Genomic DNA, 25,154 nt, shown 5'->3' on the forward strand with positions numbered 1-25,154 from the left:
CTCGGCTCACTGCAAGCTCTGCCTCCTGGGTTCACGCCATTCTCCAGCCTCAGCCTCCCGAGTAGCTGGGGCTACAGGCGCCCACCACCACGTCTGGCTAATTTTTTGTATTTTTAGTAGAGATGGGGTTTCACCGTGTTAATCCGAATGGTCTCAATCTCCTGACCTCGTGATCCGCCCACCTTGGCCTCCCTAAGTGCTGGGATTATAGGCGTAAGCCACTGCGCCTGGCCAACACTTCATTTTACAATGAAAAATTGGAGGTGCAAGAAAGGGAGATGATATGTCTAAGGTCACAACAGGAGATAAATAACAGAACTGGGTCTCCCAGGGTTGGCATGGAGTCAAGAAGAATTTCCCTTGCTAAGTCAAACCAGGCAGGAATGCCAGCACTGTAAATAATACTCCTATAATCAAACCTGTATGTGTATGTGTGTGTGTGTGTGTGTGTGTGTGTGTGAGAGAGAGAGAGAGAGAGAGAGAAGGGAGAAGAGGAAGTGATGTCAAAAGAATGGAAACAGTGGGAACACGTTTTTTCTTCAATTAACCTCCATAAATGCACCTAGCTAGTGCTATTATCAGAGATATACGGGGATTGTTTTTACATACTTTTTTTTTTTGAGACAGGGTCTGTCTCTGTCACCCAGGCTGGGGTACAGTGGCTCAAGTGATCCTCCCGCTGCAGCCCCCCGAGTAGCTAGGACTCCAGGCATGTGCTACAATGCCCAGCTAATTTTTTTGGTATCTTTTGTAGAGATGGGCTTTCACCACTTGCCCAGACTGGCCTCGAATTCCTGGGTGTAAGCAATCTGCCCCCCTCAGCCTCCCTAACTGCTGGGATTACAGGTAGGAGTCACCACACCCGGCCTAGCATACTATTATTAACTATCAGCCCTGAATAAAACTTACCAGTGGAGATGTGCTCTGTCCACTCTGGGTGTGTTTCATCCTCAGCTCTGTGTACAAACACCAGATGTAATTGACGGTGTAGACAAATGAGGAAATGTAGAATATCTAGGTTAAAATCAAAAAAATCAAAACAACCCATCATAACTATCTCACTCTGACACTGTGAAGTTCTTTCAACATACTCCATTATTTTCTATTAAGAGAATCCTACCTACTAGTCTATTAGTAACGTACCATCTAGTGTCCATACCAGGCAAAACCACACCAAGTCTGAAATTCTTTTTTGTGTGTGTATGTGACAGAGTTTTCACTATTGTTGCCTAAGCTGGAGTACAGTGGCACAATCTCGGCTCACCGCAACCTCTGCCTCCCAGGTTCAAGCGATTCTCCTGCTTCAGCCTCCTGAGTAGCTGGGATTACAGGCATGTGCCACTATGCCCTGCTAATTTTATTGTATTTTTGGTAGAGATGGGGTTTCACCATGTTGGCCAGGCTGGTCTTGAACTCCTGACCTCAGGTGATCCACCTGCCTTGGCCTCCCTAAGTGCTGGGATTACAGGTGTGAGCAATTGCACCTGGCCCCAAGTCTGAAATTCTAACAGGCCTACCTAAAACATGCCCTGCTTCCTTATTTTATCCTTTGGACTGTTCAGAAGAACCACAGCATTATCCACCTCTACCTGACCCACAGTCCCACTTTTATGAAGATATCATATAATCCTTTTCTATTTTATTTTTTAATTGAAAAGGCAATAAGGATTTCTACTTCTACTGACAGGCTAAGCTATTTGAATCAACTTTCCATTCAAAAGAACTAAACATGCTGAATAAGATATTTTTTTTTAAATCCTTAAAATAACCTAAGAACTGAGATGATATCAAGGAACTAGTAGGATAAAATCTGAGGGAAGGAATTTCTACTTCCAGCTTTGATGAGATAACAGGAATAGAATTTACCCTTCAGCCTTAAACAACTAAAAATTGAATAAAATATATGAAAACATCCAGTTTTCAAACAGTAGGCAACAAGCAGAAGAGAACAGCAATCCCTGAAAAAAGAAAAGCAAGTGAGTCCATCAAGTGCCCCAGCTCACCAGCTGGTAAGAGTGAGTATAGGAGGGCTGGGCACGGTGGCTTACCCTGTAACCTCAGCACTTTGTGAGGCCGAGGTGGGCAGATCACGAGGTTGAGATCGAGACCATCCTGGCCAATATGGTGAAACCCCCTCTCTACTACAAATACAAAAATTAGCTGGGCATGGTGGTGCACGCCTGTAGTCCAGCTACTTGGGAGGCTGAGGCAGGAGAATTGCTTGAACCCAGGAGGCAGAGGTTGCAGTGAGCTGATGTCGTACCACTGCACTCCAGCCTGGTGACAGAGCGAGACTTCATCTCAAAAAAAAAAAAAAAAAAAAAGAAAGGAGTGAGTACAGGAGGCGGAATCCAAAGAGACCACTGTCTTGGTGAGCTGAGAAGACAGAATTCAGAGTTTGGGAGGCCAAGGCAGCTAAAATTTGTGAAGTACAGTATTAGAGCAGAGGAAGCTATACAGTGAGACGATGCTCAGGAGAGCTGCAGAGGTCACCCCAAGTCTTTGGTTAAGTATTAATCAATGTACATGGGAGAGAAAACCATGAAAACCAGAGAAAGAACCCTCAGAAAGGAGTAGGTGGGACAATCCCTAAAGCTCACACAGGGCCAGGAATAGTTTGTTTGCTTTCTCATCAACCAGAGTGGAAGAATACACAGGGCATAATCATGAGTATTGTTTCTGCAATGGGACCAAATTAGCCGTACATAAAAGGCTGCCCTCACAAGGCTTAAAAGGAAGCCTAATTAGCAGGGGTGGTGGTGCATGCCTGTAATCCCAGCTACTCTGGAGCCTGAGGCAGGCAAATCACTTGAGCCCTGGAGGTGGAGGTTGTAGTGAGACAAGATCATGCCACTGTGCTCCAGCCTGGACGACAGAGTGAGACTCCATTAAAAAAAAAAAAAAAAGCAAGCCTTTAAAAAACAAGTAAACCTTGAAAAGGTCAGGAGTTCAAGACCAGCCTGGCCAATATGGTGAAACCCCCATCTCTACTAAAAATACAAAAATTAGCCAGGCACGGTGGTGTGTGCCTGTAGTCCCAGCTACTCGGGAGGCTGAGGCAGGAGAATCGCTTGAACCCAGGAGGTGAAGGTTGCAGTGAGCCGAGATTGAGCCACTGCACTCCAGCCTGGGCAACAGAGCTAGACTCCATCTCAAAAAAAAAAAAAAAAAAAAGAAGAAATAGGTAATTTCATTTACACCCAGTAGAGGGAACCAGGATGTCACTGTATCTGATAGATTTTTTTTTCAGCCCTCATAGCAGATACATAAGCATTCTAAATTTGACCCTTCTTGAAGTTTTCAGGTTTAAAATTTTGTAACACCTTAAGTGATATTGTTAAAAACCTCGAGAACTGTAATTAATGTTAACATTCTTCAATAGCAAAGATAAATGATTATTAATTTATCATCTTAACTACTTTGTATTATTTTGAAAGACTCAGGACTCATCTTTATTTTGTTAAACTCCCAGAGACACAAATATTCATTGAATGGCTACCTTGTATAAAGAAGAATCTATGACAGGGAAGACAAATGAGAACCTTCTGCTTAATCTCATACAGATAGTCCCTAACTTTATGATTGTACAACTTACAATTTTTCAACTTTATTATGGTATAAAAGAGATATGCATTCAGTAGAAACTGTACTTCTTTATGTACCCATACACCCATTCTGTTTTTCACTTTCAGGACAGTATTCAATAAATTACATGAGATACTCAACACTTTATTATAAAATAGGCTTTGTGTTTTGCCCAACTGTAGCCTAATGTAAGTGTTCTGAGCATGTTTAAGTTAGGCTAGGCAAAGCTATGATGTTTTAATTCCACAATCTGTTTCTTTAAATTTTCAACCATTTCCTAAACTGAAGCTTTATGTTTAGAACAATGTTTTCCTCTAGTATAACTTGATTCTGTACTCCTGGATTTTCTTTTTTTCTTCTTTTATTATTATTATTATTATACTTTAAGTTAGGGTACATGTGCACAATGTGCAGGTTAGTTACATATGTATACATGTGCCATGCTGGTGTGCTGCACCCATTAACTCACCATTTAGCATTAGGTATATCTCCTAATGCTATCCCTCCCGCCTTCCCCCACCCCACAAGAGTCCCCAGAGTGTGATGTTCCCCTTCCTGTGTCCATTTGTTCTCATTGTTCAATTCCCATCTATGAGTGAGAACATGTGGTGTTTGGTTTTTTGTCCTTGCGATAGTTTACTGAGAATGATGATTTCCAATTTCATCCATGTCCCTACAAAGGACATGAACTCATCATTTTTTATGGCTGCATAGTATTCCATGGTGTATATGTGCCACATTTTCTTAATCCAGTCTATCTTTGTTGGACATTTGGGTTGGTTCCAAGTCTTTGCTATTGTGAATAGTGCCACAATAAACATATGTGCATGTGTCTTTATAGCAGCATGATTTATAGTCCTTTGGGTATATACCCAGTAATGGGATGGCTGGGTCAAATGGTATTTCTAGTTCTAGATCCCTGAGGAATCACCACGCTGACTTCCACAATGGTTGAACTAGTTTCCAGTCCCACCAACAGTGTAAAAGTGTTCCTAGTTCTCCACATCCTCTCCAGCACCTGTTGTTTCCTGACTTTTTAATGATTGCCATTCTAACTGGTGTGAGATGGTATCTCATTGTGGTTTTGATTTGCATTTCTCTGATGGCCAGTGATGATGAGCATTTTTTCATGTCTTTTGCCTGCATAAATGTCTTCTTTTGAGAAGTGTCTGTTCATATCCTTTGCCCACTTTTTGATGGAGTTGTTTGTTTTTTTCTTGTAAATTTGTTTGAGTTCATTGTAGATTCTGGATATTAGCCCTTTGTCAGATGAGTAGGTTGCGAAAATTTTCTCCCATTTTGTAGGTTGCCTGTTCACTCTGATGGTAGTTTCTTTTGCTGTGCAGAAGCTCTTGAGTTCAATTAGATCCCATTTGTCAATTTTGGCTTTTGTTGCCATTGCTTTTGGTGTTTTAGACATGAAGTCCTTGCCCATGCCTATGTCCTGAATGGTAATGCCTAGGTTTTCTTCTAGGGTTTTTATGGTTTTAGGTCTAATGTTTAAGTCTTTAATCCATCTTGAATTAATTTTTGTATAAGGTGTAAGGAAGGGATCCAGTTTCAGCTTTCTCCATATGGCTAGCCAGTTTTCCCAGCACCATTTATTAAATAGGGAATCCTTTCCCCATTGCTTGTTTTTCTCAGGTTTGTCAAAGATCAGATAGTTGTAGATATGCGGTGTTATTTCTGAAGGCTCTGTTCTCTTCCATTGATCTATATCTCTGTTTTGGTACCAGTAGCATGCTGTTTTGGTTACTGTAGCCTTGTAGTATAGTTTGAAGTCAGGTAGCGTGATGCCTCCAGCTTTGTTCTTTTGGCTTAGGATTGACTTGGCGATGCGGGCTCTTTTTTGGTTCCATATGAACTTTAAGGTAGTTTTTTCCAATTCTGTGAAGAAAGTCATTGGTAGCTTGATGGGGATGGCATTGAATCTATAAATTACCTTGGGCAGTATGGCCATTTTCATGATATTGATTCTTCCTACCCATGAGCATGGAATGTTCTTCCATTTGTTTGTATCTTCTTTTATTTCATTGAGCAGTGGTTTGTAGTTCTCCTTGAAGAGGTCCTTCACGTCCCTTGTAAGTTGGATTCCTAGGTATTTTATTCTCTTTGAAGCAATTGTGAATGGGAGTTCACTCATGATTTGGCTCTCTGTTTGTCTGTTATTGGTGTATAAGAATGCTTGTGATTTTTGTACATTGATTTTGTATCCTGAGACTTTGCTGAAGTTGCTTATCAGCTTAAGGAGATTTTGGGCTGAGACAATGGGGTTTTCTAGATATACAATCATGTCGTCTGCAAACAGGGACAATTTGATTTCCTCTTTTCCTAATTGAATACCCTTTATTTCCTTCTCCTGCCTAATTGCCCTGGCCAGAACTTCCAACACTATGTTGAATAGGAGTGGTGAGAGAGGGCATCCCTGTCTTGTGCCAGTTTTCAAAGGGAATGCTTCCAGTTTTTGCCCATTCAGTATGATATTGGCTGTGGGTTTGTCATAGATAGCTCTTATTATTTTGAGATACGTCCCATCAATACCTAATTTATTGAGAGTTTTTAGCATGAATGGTTGTTGAATTTTGTCAAAGGCCTTTTCTGCATCTATTGAGATAATCATGTGGTTTTTGTCTTTGGTTCTGTTTATATGCTGGATTACATTTATTGATTTGCGTATATTGAACCAGCCTTGCATCCCAGGGATGAAGCCCACTTGATCGTGGTGGATAAGCTTTTTGATGTGCTGCTGGATTCGGTTTGCCAGTATTTTATTGAGGATTTTTGCATCAATGTTCATCAAGGATATTGGTCTAAAATTCTCTTTTTTGGTTGTGTCTCTGCCCGGCTTTGGTATCAGGATGATGCTGGCCTCATAAAATGAGTTAGGGAGGATTCCCTCTTTTTCTATTGATTGGAATAGTTTCAGAAGGAATGGTACCAGTTCCTCCTTGTATCTATGACAGAATTCAACTGTGAATCCATCTGGTCCTGGCCTCTTTTTGGTTAGTAAGCTATTGATTATTGCCACAATTTCAGCTCCTGTTATTGGTCTATTCAGAGATTCAACTTCTTCCTGGTTTAGTCTTGGGAGAGTGTATGTGTTGAGGAATTTATCCATTTCTTCTAGATTTTCTAGTTTATTTGCATAGAGGTGTTTGTAGTATTCTCTGATGGTAGTTTGTATTTCTGTGGGATTGGTGGTGATATCCCCTTTATCATTTTTTATTGCGTCTATTTGATTCTTCTTTTTTTCTTTATTAGTCTTGCTAGCGGTCTATCAATTTTCTTGATCCTTTCAAAAAACCAGCTCCTGGATTCATTCATTTTTTGAAGGGTTTTTTTGGTCTCTATTTCTGTCAGTTCTGCTCTGATTTTAGTTATTTCTTGCCTTCTGCTAGCTTTTGAATGTGTTTGCTCTTGCTTTTCTAGTTCTTTTAATTGTGATGTTAGGGTGTCAATTTTGGATTTTTCCTGCTTTTTCTTGTGGGCATTTAGTGCTATAAATTTCCCTCTACACACTGCTTTGAATGTGTCCCAGAGATTCTGGTATATTGTGTCTTTGTTCTCGTTGGTTTCAAAGAACATCTTTATTTCTGCCTTCATTTCGTTATGTACCCAGTAGTCATTCAGGAGCAGGTTGTTCAGTTTCCATGTAGTTGAGTAGTTTTGAGTGAGATTCTTAATCCTGAGTTCTAGCTTGATTGCACTGTGATCTGAGAGATAGTTTGTTATAATTTCTGTTCTTTTACATTTACTGAGGAGAGCTTTACTTCCAAGTATGTGGTCAATTTTGGAACAGGTGTGGTGTGGTGCTGAAAAAAATGTATGTTCTGTTGATTTGGGGTGGAGAGTTCTGTAGATGTCTATTAGGTCCACTTGGTGCAGAGCTGAGTTCAATTCCTGGGTATCCTTGTTAACTTTCTGTCTCGTTGATCGGTCTAATGTTGACAGTGGGGTGTTAAAGTCTCCCATTATTAATGTGTGGGAGTCTAAGTCTCTTTGTAGGTCACTCAGGACTTGCTTTATGAATCTGGGTGCTCCTATATTGGGTGCATGTATATTTAGGATAGTTAGCTCTTCTTGTTGAATTGATCCCTTTACCATTATGTAATGGCCTTCTTTGTCTCTTTTGATCTTTGTTGGTTTAAAGTCTGTTTTATCAGAGACTAGGATTGCAACCCCTGCCTTTTTTTGTTTTCCATTTGCTTGGTAGATGTTCCTCCATCCTTTTATTTTGAGCCTATGTGTGTCTCTGCACGTGAGATGGGTTTCCTGGATACAGCACACTGATGGGTCTTGACTCTTTATCCAATTTGCCAGTCTGTGTCTTTTAATTGGAGCATTTAGTCCATTTACATTTAAAGTTAATATTGTTATGTGTGAATTTGATCCTGTCATTATGATGTTAGCTGGTTATTTTGCTCGTTAGTTGATGCAGTTTCTTCCTAGTCTCGATGGTCTTTACATTTTGGCATGATTTTGCAGCGGCTGGTACCGGTTGTGCCTTTCCATGTTTAGTGCTTCCTTCAGGAGATCTTTTAGGGCAGGCCTGGTGGTGACAAAATCTCTCAGCATTTGCTTGTCTGTAAAGGATTTTATTTCTCCTTCACTTATGAAGCTTAGTTTGGCTGGATATGAAATTCTGGGTTGAAAATTCTTTTCTTTGAGAATGTTGAATATTGGCCCCCACTCTCTTCTGGCTTGTAGAGTTTCTGCCGAGAGATCAGCTGTTAGTCTGATGGGCTTCCCTTTGTGGGTAACCCGACCTTTCTCTCTGGCTGCCCTTAACATTTTTTCCTTCATTTCAACTTTGGTGAATCTGACAATTATGTGTCTTGGAGCTGCTCTTCTTGAGGAGTATCTTTGTGGTGTTCTCTGTATTTCCTGAATCTGAATGTTGGCCTGCCTTGCTAGATTGGGGAAGTTCTCCTGGATAATATCCTGCAGAGTGTTTTCCAACTCGGTTCCATTCTCCCCGTCACTTTCAGGTACACCAATCAGACGTAGATTGGTCTTTTCACATAGTCCCACATTTCTTGGAGGCTTTGTTCGTTTCTTTTTATTCTTTTTTCTCTAAACTTCCCTTCTCGCTTCATTTCATTCATTTCATCTTCCATCACTGATACCCTTTCTTCCAGTTGGTCGCGTCGGCTCCTGAGGCTTCTGCATTCTTCACGTAGTTCTCAAGCCTTGGCTTTCAGCTCCATCAGCTCCTTTAAGCACTTCTCTGTATTGGTTATTCTAGTTATACATTCGTCTAAAGTTTTTCCAAAGTTTTCAACTTCTTTGCTTTTGGTTTGTATTTCCTCCTGTAGCTCGGAGTAGTTTGATTGTCTGAAGCCTTCTTCTCTCAACTCATCAAAGTCATTCTCCGTCCAGCTTTGTTCTGTTGCTGGTGAGGAACTGCGTTCCTTTGGAGGAGAGGCGCTCTGCTTTTTAGAGTTTCCAGTTTTTCTACTCTGTTTTTTCCCCATCTTTGTGGTTTTATCTACTTTTGGTCTTTGATGATGGTGTTGTACAGATGGGTTTTTGGTGTGGATGTCCTTTCTGTTTGTTAGTTTTCCTTCTAACAGACAGGACCCTCAGCTGCAGGTCTGTTGGAGTTTGCTAGAGGTCCACTCCAGACCCTGTTTGCCTGGGTATCAGCAGCGGTGTCTGCAGAACCGCGGATTTTCGTGATCTGCGAATGCTGCTGTCTGATCGTTCCTCTAGAAGTTTTGTCTCAGAGGAGTACCCGGCCGTGTGAAGTGTCAGTCTGCCCCTATTGGGGGGTGCCTCCCAGTTAGGCTGCTCAGGGGTCAGGGGTCAGGGACCCACTTGAGGAGGCAGTCTGCCCGTTCTCAGCTCTCCAGCTGCATGCTGAGAGAACCACTGCTCTCCTCAAAGCTGTCAGACAGGGGCATTTAAGTCTGCAGAGGTTACTGCTGTCTTTTTGTTTGTCTGTGCCTGCCCCCAGCAGTGCAGCCTACAGAGGCAGGCAGGCCTCCTTGAGCTGTGGTGGGCTCCACCCAGTTCGAGCTTCCCGGCTGCTTTGTTTACCTAAGCGAGCCTGGGCAATGGCGGGCACCCCTCCCCGAGCCTCGCTGCCGCCTTGCAGTTTGATCTCAGACTGCTGTGCTAGCAATCAGCAAGACTCCGTGGGCGTAGAACCTCCCAGCCAGGTGCGAGATATAATCTCCTGGTGCACTGTTTCCTAAGCCCGTAGGAAAAGCGCAGTATTCAGGTGGGAGTGGCCCGATTTTCCAGGTGCCGTCTGTCACCCCTTTCCTTGACCAGGAAAGGGAACTCCCTGACCCCTTGCGCTTCCCGAGTGAGGTAATGCCTCGCCCTGCTTCAGCTGGCACACGGTGCACTGCATCCACTGTCCTGCGCCCACTGTCTGGCACTCCCTAGTGAGAGGAACCCGGTACCTCAGATGGAAATGCAGAAATCACCCGTCTTCTGCGTCGCTCATGCTGGGAGCTGCAGACCGGAGCTGTTCCTATTCGGCCATCTTGGCTCCTCCCCCCCCCGGATTTTCTTGATTTGTCAAAATTGTTCCACGTAACCAGACAATTTCACATGCTTTTACTTTTTCTAAAATCCATACATTCCCCTTGCCAAGACCAGCTCGGTCGTGGAGACCCTAACCCAGCGGTGCTAGAGATATTAAAGACACACACACAGAAATATAGTGTGGAGTGGGATCAGGGGGCTGACAGCTTTCAGAGCTGAGAGCCCTGAACAGAGTTTGACTCACATATTTATTGACAGCAAGCCAGTAATAAGCATTAGTTCTATAGATCATAGGTTAACTAAAAGTATTCATTATGGGAAACAAACGGATGGGCCGAAACAAAGAGATGGGCTCTGGCTAGTTATCTGCAGCAGGAACATGTCCTTAAGGCACAGATCGCTCAGGATATTGTTTGTGGTTTAGGAATGCCTTTAAGCAGTTTTCCGCCCTGGGTGGGCCAGGTGTTCCTTGCCCTCCCGGTAAACCCACAACCTTCAGCATGGGCGTCATGGCCATCACGAACATGTCACAGTGCTGCAGAGACTTTTGTTTAGGGCCAGTTTATGGCCAGATTTGGGGGCCTGTTCCCAACATTCCTGCTAAAGATACTAGTTTTCTTGTTTACATCTCCTATAAAACTGTGTACACTCTCATAATCTTGAACACATACTCTTCCAGTATCTGATTAAAACCCATTTATGCCTAGTGTTCCATTATTGGAACGCTAAGCATGTAGAAGTTACATCCTACTGCTCAAGGTCATCCCCAAGGTCTGGTTTTTCACACGTCTGCAATTCAAAAAAGCTGCAACCTCCGGCATAAATGGGTTAAAGTCAAGTACCTTTTCATCAGATTTGACTCCCAGGTTATCTAAATGAACTTTCCATAAAAAAAAAAATCATATTACAGGTTTTTCTTTACATTCTTGATAACTGGCCTAAAAAACCAAGGATTTTACATTTAATCAAAATAATTTCCTGTGTTTCATATTGTTTTTGCTTTTAAAGACTTTTGATGGTCACTCTGGTTAAATAAATGACTATTAATTCATAGTGACATGTGATCCTGTTTTGAGCAAGTGTTTTAAACCTTTTAACATCTTTGACAGGCTTCTCCAGAATCAGACTCTAAAGTAAGTCTTTTTTGACTTCAAACTAACTTTGGGTTATTCCATTTGGCCTCAGAACTTCTCAAAAGTTTATAAAAGACAAATATTAAACAAAATCAGGCTTACTTGAGATGTCAAATTATATGGAAAACATTGTCAAATGGTAAGTGATGTTAGATCTACTTTCAGTTACTTTTATGGGTATGTTATTGATATAAATATTCCAAAATTGTACAAAACTCTTAAAACCTAATATGTTATCAGTCATAATTCTAATTACTATGTTATACCACAAAAATAACCACATTTCATTGTGAATGTCTGGTTATGGTAAACTTTCACCAGATTTTACATGGTTATTCAAAGGTTGTGTCATCCTCAGTTATTGTTTTGATTCCTCCCTAAAGGTATCTGCAATCAGATTCATGAAAAAGATTCTAACAAGTACTCTTAAATACAAATTTCTAATAACTTCAGTATTAATGGACTAAATACAAATTTTCCAAAACTCCAATACAAAAATTAATAAATCTGCAAAACTGCTAATCAAGATAAAACCAACAAATTAGTTACATGAGATTAAATAACACAAAAGTAATGTTTTTATGACTTTTATTTAAAAGTTTATTTGGAATTAAAGTATTTGGCTGGCTAAAATAAATACATTTTTTAAAACCTTGTGGTTTTTTGTTTCCTGTTGGGACTCAGGAAAAAGAAAAAACACTGTTGGTTCTTTACTTAAATGTTTTGTTTTCCAAATTTTAAAAACTGGTCAGGCCAAGGATCACTCATCTGATTTGGGAGATCCAGCCTAGCAGGTACAAGAAAAAAAGCATCCTTTTCTCAGAGGTTAATTTGCATATAAGCACTGAGTTCAGCTAGAAGCCTTGAAACTTATATTCCTCCCTGTTCAGCCACCTTGCTGCTCCTGTTAAGGGAGGGCTACCGTGCCCATCCAGGAAAGAAATAGTTCAAGTCTTCTGAGAACTGTAGGACTTCAGAGTAAGGTGAGATGAGAAGACAGACTCACAGATAGAATTTGAATAGGTTAGGGGGAAGAGGGTTGGGCATTCTAAACAAAGGGCTAGAATAGGAAAAGGGGCAGAGACGGGAATAAGGATGTCTAGTTCCCCACAGGAACTTAGTGCTTCATACAGTGCCAATCAATAGTAGGTACTCAGTAAATATTTTGATCAACAGTAGGTAGTCAGTAAATATTTTGTTGGATGGCCAAAAGATATTCAGGCCACCTGCATACCCTAGAGCATCTCAAACTTGGTACATAAAACAAGTGGCAGTATCTTGGGGAATAATCAAAGCACCAAAACAAAAATGGCAACAATTTTACCAGATTTACTAGTAAGTAAACTAAAACTTATAGAAATTTAAAACAAATACACTCATGCATATATTTATTTTAATTTTATACATCATATGTGATTATATGGGGGGGGTGCTTTGTAAATTGCAAAGTTCCAATAAATTCTTTTTAAAAAATGGCTGGGCATGGTAGCTCACACCTGTAATTCCAATACTTTGGTAGGCCTAGCCAAGAGGATCACTTGAGGCTAGGAGTTTGAGACCAGCCTGGACAACATAGCAAGACCTCATCTCTACAAAAAATAAAATAAACTTAGCTGGGCATGGTGGTGCACACCTGCAGCCCCAGCTACTCAGAGCTACTAGGAGGCTGAGGTGGTGGGTGGGGGGGTTGCTTGAGCCTAGGAGTTGGAGGCTGCAGTGAACTATGATTGCACCACTGTGCTCCAACCTGGGCAATAGGGCAAGGCCCTCTCCCCTGACCCCCACCCCCAAAAAAGAAAGAAAACAAAAACAAAACCAAAATCTTTTTCTCTTAAGCTATCTACAGTTTACACTTATTTTATTCGATAAAATAAGCTTTTATAAACAAAAGTAAAATCATTTACTTTTTCTCCCTACTTGATCCCTTCAAAATTAAAAAACTACCCATAAGTATTCTTAATCTTATAACAATATAGTTGATTCCATAAGTTCAATAAAAATATGCTATTTTTATAATAGAATACAATTTAAAACATTGCTTATATATATTAGCAAGGTTTTGACTAGAATGTCGTATTTAAATTGTTTATAGGTACTATGGACAAGGTCTAAAGTCTGCCTTCATTTGGCTTCCTAGACTTAAGAAGTTTTTAAATCTGAAATTACAGTGTGGTCAGTTGCTATTCCTGCTGCACTTATATAAATGATCAGGTAATATTTGATACAACTAAACTTATTTTACAAACAATTTAGTCTTACTCTATTATCTTTGGTAAAAATCGCAATTACGGAAAAGAAAAAACTATGTTTCTAAGAAAATCTGTAATACACCTGTTATTAGACTGTGGCCCTGAGGATTGTTTTCAAGTTTTTATTATGTACCTATAGAGTGGACTAGATCCTAAAATCTTCTAGGTACCTCCAGTCCAATCTTCTTCCATAAAATTACTAAAACCAGGAAATGCTGTGTTCCTAAAACCCTGTAAACTAAAACCAAATAGGCCAGGGTGATGGCTCATGCCTGTAATCCCAGCACTTTGGGAGGCTGAGGCGGGCGGATCACCTGAGGTCAGGAGTTCAAGACCAGCCTGGTCAACATGGTGAAACTCCATCTCTACTAAAAGTATAAAAATCACTGGGCGTGGTGGTACACACCTGTAGTCCCTGCTACTCAAGAGGCTGAGGCAGGAGAATCGCTTGAACCTGCGAGGCAGAGGTTTCAGTGAGCCGAGATCGCACCACTGCACTCCAGCCTGGGTGACAACAGTGAGACTCCCTCTAAAAAAAACCCCAAAAAACCTAAAACTAAATAAATTTTAAGAGACGGGTCTTGTGCCTGGGGTATGGACAACACAGAAAGTTCACTGGACTGCCCAACGCCATAACCAGAGACGTTAAAACTACAAACCAAGATGAGAAATTGATGCCTTTATGCTGTGGACATCTTTCTCCAGAAACATTGGAATAAGACTCCCCATCATAATGAGACTCTTGCCTCTTAATTTTTCCTTGCTTATGCCTACCTCTTTCACTTGACAGGACATTGGTATAATTAAAATTTCACAATCAGTAGCTACTGCAGATGACTTGACAAGACCTGATCTTAAAAAAAAAAAAAAATCCTTTAGAACAGGATAGAGAGCCCAGAAATAAGGCTGCACATCTACAACTATCTGTTCTTCGACGAAGCTGACAAAAACAAGCAATGGGGAAAGGACTCCCTATTCAATAAATGGTGCTGGGATAACTGGCTAGCCGTATGCAGAAGATTGAAACTGTACCCTTTCCTTACACCATATATAAAAATTAACTCAAGATGGATTAAAGACTTAAATGTAAAACCCAAAACTATAAAAATCCTGGAAGACATCCTAAGTAATACCATTCTGAACGTGGAAACAGACAAAGATTTCACGATGAAGACGTCAAAAGCAATTGCAAAAAATGCAAAAATTGCCAAATGGGATCTAATTAAACTAAAGAGCTTCTGCACAGCAAAAGAAATTACCAACAGAGTAAACAGACAACCTACAGAAAGAAAGAAAATTCTTGCAAACTATGCATCTGACAAAAGTCTAATATCCAGCATCTATAAGAAACTTAAAAATCAACTTATAAGAAAAAAACCTCATTATAAAGTGGACAAAGGACATGAACAGATACTTTTCAAAAGAAGACATACATGCAGCCAACAAGCATATGAAAAAAAGCTCAATATCACTGATCACTAGAGAAACACAAATCAAAATCACAATGAGATACTATCTCACACCAGTCAGAATGGTGTGGTTACACCACAGATGCTGGTGAGGTTGTAGAGAAAAGGAAATGCTTATACACTGTTGGTAGGAGTGTAAATTAGTTCAACCATTGTGGAAAACAGTGTGGTGACTCCTCAAAGACCTAAAGACAGAAATACCATTCGACCCAGCAATCCCATTACTGGCTATGTGCCCAAAGGAATATAAATCATTTTATCATAAAGACACATGCACACATACGTTCACTGCAGCACTATTCACAATAGCAAAGACCTGGAATCAACCTAAATGTCCATCAGTGGTACACTGGATAAAGTAAATGTGGTACATATATACCATGGAATACCATACAGTCATAAAAAAGGACAAGATCATGTCCTTTGCAGGAACATGGATGGAGCTGGTGGCCATGATCCTTAGCAAACTAACATAGAAACAGGAAACCAAATACCACATGTTCTCATAAGTGGGAGCTAAATGATGGGAATATGTGGACACACAGAGGGAAACAACACATGCTGGGGCTTATCGGAGAATGGAGGGTGGAAGGAGGGAGAGGATCAGGAAAAATAACTAATGGGTACTAGGCTTAATACCTGGGTGATGAAAGAATCTGTACAACAAACCCCCATGACACAAGTTTACCTATATAACAAACCTGCCTATGTAACCCTAAACTTAAAATAGGAGTTTAAAAAAAGGAAAAAAAAATCCTTTAGCCTACCTAGTAGGTGATGTTAGCAACATCTCAATACAACTTTTTGTTTAACTTGTACTAAGGGTCCTTTTTCAAACTGACTTAGTGGCCGGGCACGGTGGCTTGGCCGGGCGTGGTGGCTCACACCTGCAATCTCAGCACTTTGAGAGGCCGAGGCAGGCGGACCATGAGGTCAGGAGATCTAGACCATGTTGGCCAACATGGTGAAACCCCATCTCTACTAAAAATACAAAAATTAGCTGGGTGTGGTGGCACGTGCCTGTAAACCCAGCTACTCCGGACGCTGAGGCAGGAGAATCACTTGAACCTGGAAGATGGACATTGCAGTGAGCCAAGACTGAGCCACTGCACTCCAGCCTGGTGACAGAGCGAGACTCCATCTGAAAACAAAACAAAACAAAAGACACACACACACAACTGACTTGATGACTTGGCTCTCTCTGCTTTAAATCAACCCAGCCATAAAATGCTAAATAATAAGATTGCTATCTACTAGATGAACAACAACAACGAAAAGTCTAAGATATTACTAATACTACATGGTGTGGATAGATAAATTCCTCTGGAAAAGCTGAGACCCATATACACAGAATTTAAAAGCAGGCCACATAAATATAAGAGGTCTGTGATGGTTAATACTGAGTGTCAACTTGATTGGATTGAATGATGCAAAGTATTGTTCCTGGGTGTGTCTGTGAGGGTGTTGCCAAAGGAGATTAACATTTGAGTCAGTGAACTGTGAAAGGCAGACCCACCCTTAATGTGGGTGCGCACCATCTAATCAGCTGCCAGTTTGGCTAGAATGAAAAACAGGCAGAAGAACGTGAAAAGACTAGCCTGGCTTAGCCTCCCAGCCTACATCTTTCTCCCATACTGGATGCTTCCTGTTCTTGAATGTCAGACTCCAAGTTCTTCAGCTTTGGGACTCAGACTGGCTTCCTTGCTCCTCAGCTTGCAGACAGCCTATTGTGGGACCTTGTGATCATGTGAGTTAATGCTCCTTAATAAACTCCCATTTATATATACATCTATCCTATTAGTTCTGTCCCTCTAGAGAACCCTAATACAAGGTCTCACCTAATTCCCCATGGTCATTTGATTTATTCAACTGGTTGCCTTTAATCCTAGGTTCATGGCTCAAAACTATTATGTGAACTAAGATTATCATATTACTATGAATTTTACTTTATATTTTTTCAATTTCATACCTATTACTTCCCAAATTTCTAAAAAAATACAACTCCTAACAAAATTAATGCTGGCCCAACACTTTGTGATGATAACAACACTTACAAAATAGCAAAATTAAACTTAACAATAGACTCCACCTGGTAGACTTAGCCTGTGAGCCACTCCCTCCAAATCTCCCTTGTTGCTCAAATGTGACTAAAAGAGTTTGACACTAACTCCTAGTCACCAATCACTCCCTTCGACATGGGATCAGGCCAACAACCTGAGACAAATCCATCCTGACACCAAGAAACAATCAAACATAATTTTCAATCAAACAACTAGGATGACTGATCAGCAATGCTTTCAGAAAAAGATCTTGATCAAAGGGGAGAAATGCAAAAATTGTCAGAATCAAAATGGAGTCACTCAGGTCAAATCCCTGACAAATGGAGCCAGGGAAGGCCAAGAAGGGAGGTTCTCATGCACGTATGCCTGATAACAAGAACCGTCACAAAAGATCCTGCAAAAATCACAACATTGCACATAGGCCACTTCAACCTTACACACACAAAAAGTACTTATGCAAGGATATCTGCCCAGCAACTGCCTGTCTAAACTTGGACTGATGCCATGCTTGTTAATCCTTGTATCCAAAGATAACAATTATGTAATCCTCCTTATTTTTCCTTTAAAAACCCTTGTTTTCCTTTACATCCCTGAATATGCCCATCATATTCCCATTGCAATGCTTACTCCTGAATAAATTCTATTTCTTTTAGAGTCTCTCTCTCTCTCTCTCTCTGTTATTTAGGTTGACAACCTCAATAACTTACTTAGTTCACTCTTCTACAAGAACACATTTAAAACTATCGCAAACATGTGGTTGTCTAATTCTCTGTAAAATGATCTCAACTAGATGGCAGCTCAAGATTATCATAGAAAATAGTTTCCAATCAAGCATAAAAATACTCATATTTTCATTTAATTGCACATCAATATTAACCCTAGTTTAATGTTTAAAAAACCAAACATAAAAAATAATAATTACACATCAGTAAAGCTGAAAAAATCTATTTTTTGCTGTCGATTAGCAAAAATTTAATCTCCTTTGATATCTAAACCATTAGAAGATCCTAAAAAATCACAATGGCAATGTTACATAAACCCATAGCCACTGTAAAATTTAGGCCTTAGAGTTAGGCAAGCTAAGTCCAAAAGGTCAGTGAGGGAGTGAGACTACATTAACAAGCAAAGATCATAAAATTTAATTCTAGATGGGAGAATACGTTTAATAGACCCTGCTTTCTATTGCCAGACAGATGCAGAAAGGAATGGATCAGTAAGGATGTGGAGGAATGAAAGGACTGCAAGTGAATCCTCTGTTTGACGAAGTAGGGAGAGATTCTATATTACCTTGAAAAATAAACAGAACAATAATAGTTTATACTAATCGAGGGCACTTTACATTTGTTATCTAATTTCTTCTTCACAACAACCTTTAAGAACCTTGTCATTATTCCTATTTTACAAGATAAAACTAAGACTTAGAGAAGTTCACTTGCTTAAAAAGTCACAGAGCTAACAGCTGTGAAAGCTGTTGGCAGCTGTTGAACCCAGGTCCCATCAACTGCAAACTACAGCTTTAATTCTAAGCCTCAAACCTCATGTCTTTTGCAACCCACACTGGTGTCTCTAACATATCTGACTAGCACATTCTTCCAGGAAATAAAACGGTTCACTAAGAAAATATAGCTGATGGCACTTCAACTTGTGTCAAAGTATACAGAAGAATAGCCAAGATTAAATGGAAAGGCTGACTGGGACAGTGTCTGGCATTGTTTTTTCTGTATCTTGTTTTTCCATAGCAGTTTTCCTGGTAAATGTAGATCAGACAGGGTGGTGAGAAAAATTGTAGAAAGATGCAAACCTTCTTGGAAGGCCAGAAGTTTTTACAAAAGCTTTGGAAAAAGATTTGGCTGAAGGTAGCCAGATTCTCTCATCCAGTGCCTGAAAGTTTAGGTTAGATAACAAGGTGATGTAAAGAAACTGATCTAGATAAGTTAGTTTACTTAGGCCTTGGAACCTGGCCTTTAATCATCTGCCCACAAATGTGTTGACTCAAGGCCTTTGTCATTAAATCTACACTGAATAAATGCCCTCAGCACTGGCTTGTCAGGGCTGCAGCTGCTGACTCTTTACAGCACCCTCCTTGGTGTCTGTGGGCGGCCTAGTCCCGTAGCCCACTCTTTCACTAGATCCCTGTGTCTGAGTGCATTTGTTCATCCATTGTTCAGCCAGGGTCTGCGGGTCAGACCTGGCAGGTAAACAGAAATCTTAGTGCAACAACCCTCTCAGATGCTTTTGGAGAAAGCATGGAATTTGTTCCTGATCCAAAAATTCTACAGGACAATCATATATATCCAAATTAATCCTCTCAGTGCAGGGCTAGTCATCTAATGGAATAAAAAAATCTCAGGAGGTTTGACCATGGATCAGATTCCATCTTTCAGAGGCAGATGCTGTAGTGCAGACAAAGCCTTCTGATCCAAATGTTATCCTGGCATTGCAACATCTTTTTACTGGTTGGCTGAGTTCACGAAAGAAATAGTACTTGGAAAACACCACATCTCAGCCTATTAATCAAAAACTGAAATTACAGTCATGCACTGCATAACAACATTTCGGTCAACAGCAGACTGCATATAAGACAGTGGCCACATAAGATTATAATACTGTATTTTTTTACCATACTTATTATATGTTTAGATACGCAGATGCTTACTATTGTATTACAATGGCCTATAGTATTCAATACAGTAACATGTTGTTTAGGTTTATAGCCTAGGAGCTGTAGGCTATACCATATAGCTTAGGTGAGTAGTAGGCTATCTCATCTAGGTTTGTGTAAATGCACTCTATGATGTTCATGCAATGATGAAATTGCCTAATGATGCATTTTCAGAATGTATTGCTGTCATTAAACGATGTATGACTGTATTTCTGATGGCTTAGTTCGAAAATTCACTTTGCTTCTCAGGTAGGTTCCAGAATTAAAAACCAGCTATGGGCAAATGATTGATTTCTTCTGTTCCAGTTCAGTGAAGTGGCATAAGGGTGCTCCAGCTGTACTGATCCACTTTGCTCTGATTAGCTATGGGTTTCCTATAAAACTCTTTTCATGATCTGAATCAAGCAGGAACTCAATAACTGCAGCCACATAATAAGGTTATAATATAAGAAGTGAACAAATCTCATTCTAATTTGTATCCCATGTCTACCCCGGTGGAGGACGGAAAGCTCAAAACAAAAATATTCATGTGTCCGGAAGATTTAGCATCCTAAACCTGGAAAGCACATTAAGAAGCCATTTAGTGTAATAATTTCCAAATGCCAGTTCAGAAATTAATGCTGATCCCTGACATTGGTCTAAGAACTAACAAACAGAAAGGAATAGCATCAGCATCAACATCAAAAAATAGGACACCCACTCAGAGACCCCATCCGAAGGTCACCAACATCAAAGACCAAAGGTAGATAAATCCACAAAGATGGGGAGAAACCAGCACAAAAAGGCTGAAAATTCCAAAAACCAAAACACCTCTTCTCCTCCAAAGGATCACAACTCCTTGCCAGCAAGGGAACAAAACTGGACGGAGAATGAGTTTGATGAATTGACAGAAGTAGGCTTCAGAAGGTGGGTAATAACAAACTCCTCCAGGCTAAAGGAGCACGTTCTAACCCAATGCAAGGAAGCTAAGAACCTTGAAAAAAGGTTAGACAAATTGCTAACTAGAATAACCAGTTTAGAGAAGAACATAAATGACCTGATAGAGCTGAAAAACACAGCATGAGAACTTCGTGAAGCATACACAAGTATCAATAGCCGAATTGATCAAGTGGAAGAAAGGATATCAGAGATTGAAGATCAACTGAATGAAATAAAGTGAGAAGACAAGATCAGAGAAAAAAGAATGAAAAAGAATGAACAAAGCCTCCAAGAAATATGGGACTATGTGAAAAGACCAAATCTACATTTGTTTGGTGTACCTGAAAGTGATGGGGAGAACGGAACCAATGGAAAACACTCTGCAGGACATTATCCAGTAGAACTTCCCCAAACTAGCAGGACAGGCCAACATTCAAATTCAGGAAATACAGAGAACACCACAAAGATACTCCTAGAGAAGAGCAACCCCAAGACACAAAATCATCAGATTCACCAAGGTTGAAATGAAAGAAACAATGTTAAGGGCAGCCAGAGAGAAAAGTAGGGTTACCCACAAAGGGAAGCCCATCAGACTAACAGCGGATCTCTCCGCAGAAACCCTACAAGCCAGAAGAGAGTGGAGGCCAATATTCAACATTCTCAAAGAAAAGAATTTTCAACCCAGAATTTCATATCCAGCCAAATTAAGCTTCATAAACCAAGGAGAAATAAAATCCTTTACAGACAAGCAAATGCTGAGAGATTCTGTCACCACCAGGCCTGCCCTAAAAGAGCTCCTGAAGGAAGCACTAAACATGGAAAGGCACAACTGGTACCAGGCACTGCAAAAACATACCAAATTGTAGACTATACACACTACAAAGAAACTGCATCAACTAATGGGTAAAATAACCAGCTAGCATCATGACGATAGGATCAAATTCACACATAACAACATTAACCTTAAATGTAAATGGGCTAAATGCCCCAATTAAAAGACACAGACCGGCAAATTGGATAAAGAGTCAAGACCCATTGGTGTACTGTATTCAGGAGACCCATCTCACATGCAAAGACACACATAGGCTCAAAATAAAGGGATGGAGGAATATTTACCAAGCAAATGCAAAGCGGAAAAAAAAAAAAAGCAGGGGTTGCAATCCTAGTCTCTGATAAAACAGACTTTAAACCAAACCAACAAAGATCAAAAGAGATAAAGAAGGGCATTACATAATGGTAAAGGGATCAATGCAACAAGAAGAGCTAACTATCCTAAATATATATGCACCCAATACAGGAGCACCCAGACTCATAAAGCAAGTTCTTAGAGACCTACAAAGAGACTTAGATTGCCACACAATAATAGTGTGAGATTTTAACACCCCACTGTCAATATTAGATCAACAAGACAGAAAATTAACAAGGATATTCAGGACTTGAACTCAGCTCTAGACCAAGCGGACCTAATAGACATCTGCAGAACTCTCTGCCCCAAATCAACAGAATATACATTCTTCTCAGCACCATATTGCATTTATTCTAAAATTGACCATGTAATTGGAAATAAAACACTCCTCCGCAAAAGCAAAAGAACGGAAATCGTAACAAATAGTCTCTCAGACCACAGTGCAATCAAATTAGAACTCAGGATTAAGAAACTCACTCAGAATCGGCTGGGCGCAGTGGCTCACACCTGTAATCCCAACACTCTGGGAGGCTGAGGTGGGCGGATCACAAGGTCAGGAGATTGAGACCACCCTGGCTAACATGGTGAAACCCCGTCTCTATTAAAAATACAAAAAAAATTAGCTGGGGGTGATGGCGGGCACCTGTAGTACCAGCTACTCGGAAGGCTGAGGCAGGAGAATGGCATGAACCCAGGAGGTGGAGCTTGCAGTGAGCCGAGATTGCGCCACTGCACTCCAGCCTGGGTGACAGAGCGAGACTCCGTCTCAAAAAAAAAAAAAAGAAACTCACTCAAAACCACACAACTACATGGAAACTGAACAACCTGCTCCTGAATGACTACTGGGTAAATAACAAAATTAAGGAAAAAATACATAAGTTCTTTGAAAACAATGAGAACAAAGACACAGTGTACCAGAATCTCTGGGACACAGCCAAAGCAGTGTTTAGAGGGAAATTTATAGCACTAAATGCCCACAGGAGGAAGCAGAAAAGATTTAAATCGACAACCTAACATCACAATGAAAAGAACTAGAGAAGCAAGAGAAAACAAACTCAAAAGCTAGCAGAAGACAAGAAATAACTAAGATCAGAGCAAAACTGAAGGAGATAGAGACAGGAAAAACCCTTCAAAAAATCAGTGAATCCAGGACCTGGTTTTTTGAAAAGATTAACAAAATAGATAGACCACTAGCCAGACTAACAAAGAAGAAAAGAGAGAAGAATCAAATAGACACAATAAAAAATGATAAAGGGAATATCACCACTGATCCCACAGAAATACAAACTACCATCAGAGAATACTATAAACACCTCTACACAAATAAACTAGAAAATCTAGACGAAATGGACAAATTCTTGGACACATACACCCTCCCAAGTCTAAACCAGGAAGAAGTTGAATCCCCGAATAGACCAATAACAAGTTCTGAATTGAGGCAGTAATTAATAGCCTACCAACCAACAAAAGTCCAGAACCAGACAGATTCACAGACAAATTCTACCAGAGGTACAAAGAGGAGCTAGTACCATTTCTTCTGAAACTATTTCAAACAATAGAAAAAGAGAGAATCCTCCCTACCTCATTTTATGAGGCCAGCATCATCCTGATACCAAAAACCTGGCAGAGACACAACAAAAAAAGAAAAATTCATGACGATATCCCTGATGAACATTGATGCGAAAATCCTCAATAAAATACGTTAAACTGAATCCAGCAGCACATTAAAAAGATTATCCACCATGATCAAGTTGGCTTCATCCCTGGGATGCAAGGCTGGATCAACAAATGCAAATCAATAAACATAATCCATCACATAAACAGAACCAATGACAAAAACCACATGATTAGTAGATGCAGAAAAGGCCTTTGACAAAATTCAACACCCCTTCATGCTAAAAACTCTCAATAAACTAGGTATTGATGGAACATATCTCAAAATAATAAGAGCTATTTATGACAAACCCACAGCCAACATCATACCGAATGGGCAAAAACTGGAAGCATTCCCTCTGAAAACTGGCACAAGACAAGGATGCCCTCTCTCACCACTCCTATTCAACATAGTATTGGAAGTTCTGGTCAGGGCAATCAGCCAAGAGAAAGAAATAAAGCATATTCAAATAGGAAAAGAGGAAGTCTGATTGTCTCTGTTTGCAGATGACATGATTGTATATTTAGAAAAACCCACTGTCTCAGCCCAAAATTTCCTTAAGCTGATAAGCAACTCAAGCAAAGTCTCAGGATACAAAATCATTGTGCAAAAATCACAAGCATTCCTATACACCAATAACAGACAGAGAGCCAAATCATGAGTGAACTGCTACATTCACAATTGCTACAAAAGGAATTAAATACCTAGGAATACAACTTCCAAGGGATGTGAAGGACCTCTTCAAGAAGAACTACAAACCACTGCTGAAGGAAATAAGAGAGGACACAAACAAATGGAAAAACATTCCATGTTCATAGATAGGAAGAATCAATATCATGAAAATGGCCATATTGCCCAAAGTAATTATAGATTCAGTGCTATCCCCATCAAGCTACCATTGACTTTCTTCACAAAATTAGAAAAAACTACTTTAAATTTCATATGGAACCAAAAAAGGCCCGCATAGCTAAGACAATCCTAAGCAAAAAGAACAAAGCTGGAGGCATCATGCTACCTGACTTCAACCTATACTACAAGGCTACAGTAACCAAAACAGCATGGTACTGGTACCAAAACAGATATATAGATCAATGGAACAGAACAGAGGCCTCAGAAATAACACCACACATCTACAACCATCTGATCTTTGACAAACCTGACAAAAACAAGCAATGGGGAAAGGATTGCCTATTTAATAAATGGTGTTGGAAAAACTGGCTAGCCATGTGCAGAAAACTGAAACTGGACCCCTTCCTTACACCTTATACAAAAATTAACTCAAGATGGATTAAAGACTTAAACATAAGACTTAAAACCATAAAAACCCTAGAAGAAAACCTAGGCAATACCATTCAGGACATAGGCATGGGCAAAGACATCATGACTAAAATGCGAAAAGCAATGGCAACAAAAGCCAAAATTGACAAATGGGATCTAAAACTAAAGAGCTTCTGCACAGCAAAAGAAACTATCATCAGAGTGAACAGGCAACCTATAGAATGGGAGAAAATTTTTGCAATCTATCCATCTGACAAAGGGCTAATATCCACGATCTACAAAGAACTTAAACAAATTTATAAGAACAAAACAAACAACTCCATCAAAAAGTGGGCAAAGGATATGAACAGACACTTCTCAAAAGAAGACATTATGCAGCCAACAAACATATGAAAAAAAGCTCATCATCACTGGTGGTTAGAGAAATGCAAATCAAAACCACAATGATACCATCTCACCCCAGTT

General features: G+C 40.1%; 1 protein-coding gene across 6 annotated transcripts in view; it reads right to left on the minus strand.

Annotated features, from left to right (window-relative positions):
* TMEM116 (transmembrane protein 116) overlaps positions 1-25,154 on the minus strand; it is an 85,592-nt gene that overhangs the window by 11,094 nt on the left and 49,344 nt on the right. For 5 of the 6 annotated variants that reach the window (XM_054442168.2, XM_054442165.2, XM_054442164.2 and 2 more), the window contains one exon: positions 910-1,014. In XM_054442168.2, the coding sequence (XP_054298143.1) occupies positions 910-948 (39 nt within the window). In that variant the 5' untranslated portion in view covers positions 949-1,014. The remainder of the gene's footprint in view (positions 1-909; positions 1,015-25,154) is intronic. The other variant, XM_063647103.1, reaches the window with a different exon arrangement.

Source organism: Pongo pygmaeus, chromosome 10 (assembly GCF_028885625.2).
Source record: "Pongo pygmaeus isolate AG05252 chromosome 10, NHGRI_mPonPyg2-v2.0_pri, whole genome shotgun sequence".
In the NCBI taxonomy this organism is placed as follows: Eukaryota; Metazoa; Chordata; class Mammalia; order Primates; family Hominidae; genus Pongo; species Pongo pygmaeus.